Source organism: Colius striatus, chromosome 4, assembly GCF_028858725.1.
Source record: "Colius striatus isolate bColStr4 chromosome 4, bColStr4.1.hap1, whole genome shotgun sequence".
NCBI classification, from domain to species: Eukaryota; Metazoa; Chordata; class Aves; order Coliiformes; family Coliidae; genus Colius; species Colius striatus.
The window spans coordinates 46,370,565-46,377,248 of record NC_084762.1 but is presented as its reverse complement, the minus strand read 5'-3'; the positions used below and the strand labels follow the sequence as shown (position 1 = coordinate 46,377,248).

Below are 6,684 nucleotides of genomic sequence, written 5' to 3'. Positions count from 1 at the left end.
GAAGACTTTGCACAGGGTTAAGATTTAAAAGGCACAGGAAACTTATTCCAATTTCACCTCCCCTGAAATAGTTACCAGCTGGGCAAGACTCCAAAGCAGAAGGAAAGACAGGTGGTGATGGAATGTTTATAAATATTTGAAACAAGCATGATGCATGGACTTTTATGCCACTTTTCATACCAAGATTGAGACTTGTGAATGCCTTTGTATCAGTAGAAATGACATGGTCCTCCTGCAGCCCGGAACACTAGCACAGTCAATTGTGACTACTCATGCACCCACCAGAAAGGAAAATCCTTCATTATTCTGCCTGGAAAAGAGCAGCTGGAGTTACCAGTTCTAAATATAGGGCAGGCCTTAATTAGAAAGGGTCATTACATTAGATTTGACATGCAGCACGGGCTCTGCTTGACAAATACTGTATAGTGACTTACTGTCTTCTCCCCTTCCCAAGGGTTTGACCATCAGTTATAAGAAAGTCAAAAGCTGTGGAGTTGCACAAGATACATAAAGGCAAAAACTACAGCCAGACAAGTTGCCCTGTCTAGACAAGTGTAGGGCTTTTAAGAAGAAAACCACCACTTTGAAAGGGGTACAATTGTAAAGGAAAAAAAACCTGATTTCTTAATCAGGGCAGGGTGATTCAGCATGTTTGAGGACCTCTTCCACCATCAGCAGCCAAGATCAACCTTTCCTACCTGACTGATTATTTAGAAGATATTCCTCAGGTGTTTTATTGTGGGTGCTGAGCACACAAATGCTTAGTCTAAAAGCTCCTTACATCCTGTCTTTCACATGTGCTACGACAGAAACTGTGATACATGCTTACAGAACCTCTGCACAGCAAAAAATGCCCACACTAAGAAAGATGGGGCAGTAGTTACTGCATCACCATCTCAACATCCAGATCAGGAAGCAAAGCCACGTGGAGATATTTAAATGCTAAGCAGCCAGCCACTCTTGCCCAGCCTTTTGGGTTGGGGTTCCATGGTGCCACTGCTGCTAGAGCTGGTGATGAAGGCACTCCTTGTGTTCAGATGAAAGCAGCCATTAGCCCAGGGTAAAAGGGAAGAGTGAGAAAGCAATGCCAAAAATCAAGGCAAGAGGAAGAGTAAAAGGGGAGAAAGCAACCTTGCAGAGAAAAAGCAAGTAGCAATGATGTTCAGCCACAAAAAGGCTGGAAGCACAAATGGAGTAGGACCTTTTTTATGACAATGTATTTATGAAGTTTTCCTATTTTTACACATCTTTACAGCAGCTGTAGTTGATCCTAGTCTTGATGACTTGCAAGAGTGTGGTTGGAGTGACGTCTTCAGACATGGTTTTGAAAAAGAAAAGAAAAAATTTTGCAAGCATAATAGCAGCAGCATTCTATTAAAATATTTATGCTTAAAGACATTATACTCAACACCCTTTCCCCAAATTAAAAACTGTTTTCTCCCAACATGCATCTGTCACATACACATTTCCACATACTTGTTCAAGAATCATTCATGTTTCTTTGTCAGATAGAGGAAGAAAGTTTTTAAGGTCTGGTCCATCCTCATTCATTTCCCATCAGAGATGACTAGTACTCACAAGATGCAGTGGATTGCTATCGAAGTTATTTCATGATAACTGTATTTTGAACTGCAGTTATTTGTCCCTGGTGGGTGAAGGGCAAGAGCTTCTTGCTAGTTCACAGAGATTCCCTGACATTGTCACACTGTCATCGTTTGGCTCAGCTAGCACAGCAGTGTTGTTGTTGTGAAGGCAATATTCACTCAAAGACGTAGAGGGTCTAAGTAATGCACGTGCAGAGACGTACAGGGGCAACACAGTACAACCACCAGAGTTGACTCGAAGCCACCCTTCCTTTGCTAGCTACCTCCTTATATGCTGCTTCTGCCCATGAGATCACCCAGGGCCCAATTGATTAACTTGCAGCACCTGTTTCTGAAGTAGCATGCCAGCTGCATTAACTTATCCCTACCATCTTTATTCAAGCTGGCTGGTCCAAGCTACGTCTGTGCCTACAATTCCCCCCTTTTTCTTTTTTGAACCAGCCAGCCTTTAGCAACACATTTCAGAATTAAAGGTACATGAAGAAAACATAAATATTTTTACCCATGGCCATGAGTTTACAACAAAAGGTCAATAACAGCTACATCGCTGAACAATACAATACAGAAATCCATAAAGTCAAAATAAACAATCTGATATGTGTTGGTAGGAGGGACGCACACTGGCAGGAAGGGATGAGGTCTTGGTAGCTCCACTGATATTTCTTTTTCCTGATGTAGTTCTGGACTTTTCTTCAGATCCTTTAGCATGCTGATCTGTGAGCATTATCAATAAGATGAAAATATCTCTTCATCTGTTGGTCATCTTAAGTTCTTTAATTCTTTTATAGCTGAAGGAATTTACAGCAGCCTAAGTGGTGCCACAGTTGCGAGGGTTTACATTTTAATAGAGTGATGGATTGAGGGTGGATCACTTGGTTCTTTCCTCAAGATTGTTTTTTCCATTGGTCTTACAGTTAAGTCCTTTCTGTTGATGTGGCTTGATCCATTTTGCCGGAATCCATCGGGGACCTTGATCTGTAATGACACAAGCATAGCCTCTTCCCCACGTTAACAGATCTGCAGGTCCTTGCCACTCTCCAGTAGTGGGATTCTTATACCAAACTTTAGGTTTGTCAGTAAAATCCAAATCCCGACTCATTTGGGCAAAGTGTGTTAATGCCGGTGGTTCATTCCGGTTTGCCACAATTCTGAGATGATTCATTGTATAAAGGGCTTTCATTAGTCTGTCTTGAGGACTCACCCCCTCTTCCCCCGTTTTTTGTTTTTCTAGAAGGCCTTTTAAGGTTTGATGTGTCCGTTCAATAATGGCTTGACCGGTGGAATTTCCTGGGATACCAGTAGTATGTTTAACACCCCATAAGTTTAGAAACTTACGTGTTTTACTGGCTATGTATCCCGAGCCATTATCAGTTTTTATCTCTCTTGGAACACCAAGGACAGCAAAGCAACTCCTCCAATGTCTTATGACATCTCGAGAACTGTCACTGGTTAAGGCTGTGGCCCAAACCATGGCTGAATAGGTATCAATAGTAACATGTATACGTTTAAATCGCCCAAAAGGAGCATAGACAGTGATATCTGATTGCCATATACCTAATGGTGCCAGACCCCTGGGATTGACTCCTACTCCTAGGCCGATCTGATTCTGGCATGCAGGGCACGTGGAAACAATACCCTGAGCGTCCGATATAGTCAGGTCAAACTGCTTCGCCAGCATTTTCGCACTTTGATGAAAAAAATCGTGCGATCTTCGGGCTTGAGAAAATTTGTCAATTATTGGCCCCGTAGGTATCAATAAAGGAGCTGCCACTATCTTGTCAACAATTTCATTGCCAACTGATAGGCCATCTTTTAAGCCCGAATGGCTTCGAATATGTCCAATATAATAAGCAGTTTGACGTTCATTTATCTGATGCCAGAGTCGCAGAAATAAGTTATACAAATTCTGATTAGAGATTTCTTTCAACAGTGCTCTCTCTAATCGAGTGACAGCATCGACCACATAGAGGGAATCGGAGATGATGTTTAATGGGACGTCTGACCATTTCTCAAAAGTTTTAACTACAGCCATCAGTTCCAGCAGTTGAACTGAACTGCCTGGGGAGTGGACAGTTAGATTTTGCCATTTTCCATTTTCCCACCAAACCACTCCTGCTTTGGCTTGGATCTTACTGGCGTCGGTAAAAACAGTCAGGCCTTTAACGGGTACTGCTGATCTCAACGGCCGGTCTTCCATTTGAAATTTAACAGAAAACAATTTATGGGCCGGATAATGATTATTTATAGTTCCTGGATATGACAATAAGGCCCACTGTAATTCATCAGATTGTTGCAGTGCCCAGTTCAAGAACTCATCTGTGAGAGGAACGAAAATGACGTCTGCCTCAATCCCTGCTATTTCCAGCAGACGTTTCCTGGCCTTAACTATTATTTTTGCAATTGCCTCAAGCCTCGTGGTAATTGTTTTTTGTAAATTATATGGCAAAAATATCCACTCCAAGATCCTCAATGGGTCTTTCGCTACTGAATCCCATTGCATCAAGATTGCCATTACATGCTGTTTTTGACTTATCACAGCAATGTTAATTGACAAGTCAGGATCATATCGATGACTGTAATTATTGACTATCTTGCTTCCTATTTTTTCTATTGCTTGGATTTGCTGCCGAGACAGTCTTCGCGCACTATCAGCCTCTACTGAGCCCTTTAACAAAGGCATTAGTGGCGCAAGATCCTCATTTGTGATACCACATATGGTCCGTACCCATTGGATATCACCTATTAGCTTTTGAACGTCTGTTAAGTTAGCAATATCTGTTTTAATTGCCACCTTCTGAGGATAAATGCGAGCATCAGTGATAATATTACCTAAATATTTCCAAGAGGCGTGCATTTGTACCTTCTCTGGCGCGATCACCAACCCGGAGTTGCTTAACTGTCGGTTCACTTCTTGTAGAATGCGATGCTGGTCCAGGCCTTTCCCTGCAATCAAGATATCATCCATATAATGGTAAAATAAGACACGAGGGTATTTTTTGCGCAGAGGTGCCAGCGCCCAGGCAACATAAGTTTGACAAATAGTTGGTGAGTTCTTCATTCCCTGAGGTAAAACAATCCATTGATATCGTTTTGCTGGCTCTTGTTTGTTAATCGATGGTACTGTAAAGGCAAACTTCTCACTGTCATCCTCATGTAAGGGAATTGTGAAAAAACAGTCCTTTAAGTCAATCACCAACAGGGGCCACTCTTTTGGAAGCATTGCAGGAGAGGGTAATCCTGGCTGTAGAGCACCCATGTCCTGCATCACTGCATTAACAGCTCTTAAATCATGTAACAGCCTCCACTTCCCTGATTTTTTAGGGATAGTAAAAATTGGTGTATTCCATGGACTGGTGGATGGTTTAATATGACCCTTCTCTAGTTGTTCATTTACTAATTCATGAATGTGGGCGAGCTTTTCTTTGCTTAGCGGCCATTGATCAATCCAAACTGGTTTATCTGTTAGCCAGGTTAACTTCAGGATTGGTCGCCCATCAATGGCCGCCATTAAAAATTTTCATTTGACAAACGAAAGCCCATTTGGCTTAAGGCGTCTCTACCCAAAAGCCAAACTGAAGTATTCATTACATAGGGCCTAATTTGCACACATCTATTCTCTTCGCCCTGTATACATACCGAAATCAGGTCTGTGCTAATTTTTGTCATCTGTATTCCTCCTACTCCAACGACAGGGGTGTCTAAATTCTCTAAAGGCCAGCTTTTTGGCCAATAGGATAATGGCACAATAGTAACATCTGCTCCCGTATCCAGTAATGTGTTGTACCCAACCATGTATTCACCATTTGGATGTTGGAATACAACCGTCTGAGTGGGCTTTCCCTGTGAAAGCGGCACCGCCAGTCTTACCTCAGGTACTCCAGTGGATCCAAAACCACCGTCTCGACGCTTACGACTTCCTGCGAAAGGAACTTTAGCTCTGAAAGGAACTAATTGCGCTATTGTAGTTCCTTTAGGTATATGAACTGGTGGCTGCCAAACTTTAACCATTATTCCAATATTTCCTTCATAGTCTGCATCAATTACACCGGGGAGCACAAAAACACCCTGTCGAGAGGCCGATGACCGTCCTAAAAGTAAAGCACTTAATCCATAGCCAAGGGGTCCATTAACGTTAGAGGAGATAATTGTTACCTCTGTGTTGTGGATGGTTACATCTACTGCTGTTTCCACATCCACTCCTGCGCTTCCTGCAGTGGCTGATCTGAGGCCATCCAGGCAGCTCTTGGTGTTGAACGGCGTTTTTGTGTCATCGCGCTCGCCCTTTTTGCGCTCGTCAACCCGTTTCCCTTAGGCATTGTATGTCTGGCCACTCGAGAGCGGCACTCAGTGGCTCTATGGCCAAACTTGCCACATCTGTAACAATTACCATGAAATCTGCCATTGGACCCAGATGGCCTGGCGGAGCTGTTTGTCCATACCAATGGTCTGGACCGACATTGATTTTTCACGTGTCCTATTTTTCCACAGTTAAAGCACTTTGGCCTCCGATCTCCTTTGTGGGCTTGAACTAAAGGTTTCAATGCTGTTGCCATTGCCTCAGCTAAATGTGCTGACGATCCTACCCTAGAGCAGGCTTCTATCATGTCGACCAAAGTTGCTGTCCGCGGGAGAGCCTGCAGGATCTTTTTGCAGTCATGATTAGCGTTAGCAACTGCTAAGTGTAATCCTATTTCCGCCTTTACTTCAGCCGACATGTTTGGTATACGATCCAGAGCTGCTCTTAGGCGGTCTAAGAAGGTCATGAAAGGCTCATTAGGTTTTTGAATAATAGTTGTATATGAGGGAACTGGCACCCCCATATCAGGAACAATCTTAAATGCTTGACGTGCCAGTGTCTGTGTTTGCTGCAAGATAGCTTCATGCAGCCGGGCTTGTACCTGAGGATCAGCGAATGCTCCTTTACCCAGCATCATGTCTGCTGTGACGACTCGCCGCGGATCTCCCTGTTGTAAGTCCATGTTTTCCACCACCGTCAGATCAACTCTTTTTTTCCATTCAGACTCCCATAGTAATACCTGAGTGGGCTTCAGGAAAGTTTCTGCAAGCTTCCGGCAGTCAA

The 6,684-nt window shown here is 43.2% G+C and overlaps 1 protein-coding gene across 1 annotated transcript; it reads right to left on the bottom strand.

The window, feature by feature from the left end:
• Positions 1-4,459: 4,459 nt before the first annotated feature.
• LOC133625355 (endogenous retrovirus group K member 21 Gag polyprotein-like) lies at positions 4,460-6,684 on the bottom strand. The gene is made up of 2 exons (XM_061995739.1): positions 5,757-6,684; positions 4,460-4,547 (listed from the first exon to the last, which is right to left on the bottom strand). Exon 1 carries the CDS (start codon positions 6,581-6,583, stop codon positions 5,780-5,782), a length of 804 nt encoding a protein of 267 aa, XP_061851723.1. The 5' UTR covers positions 6,584-6,684; the 3' UTR covers positions 4,460-4,547; positions 5,757-5,779.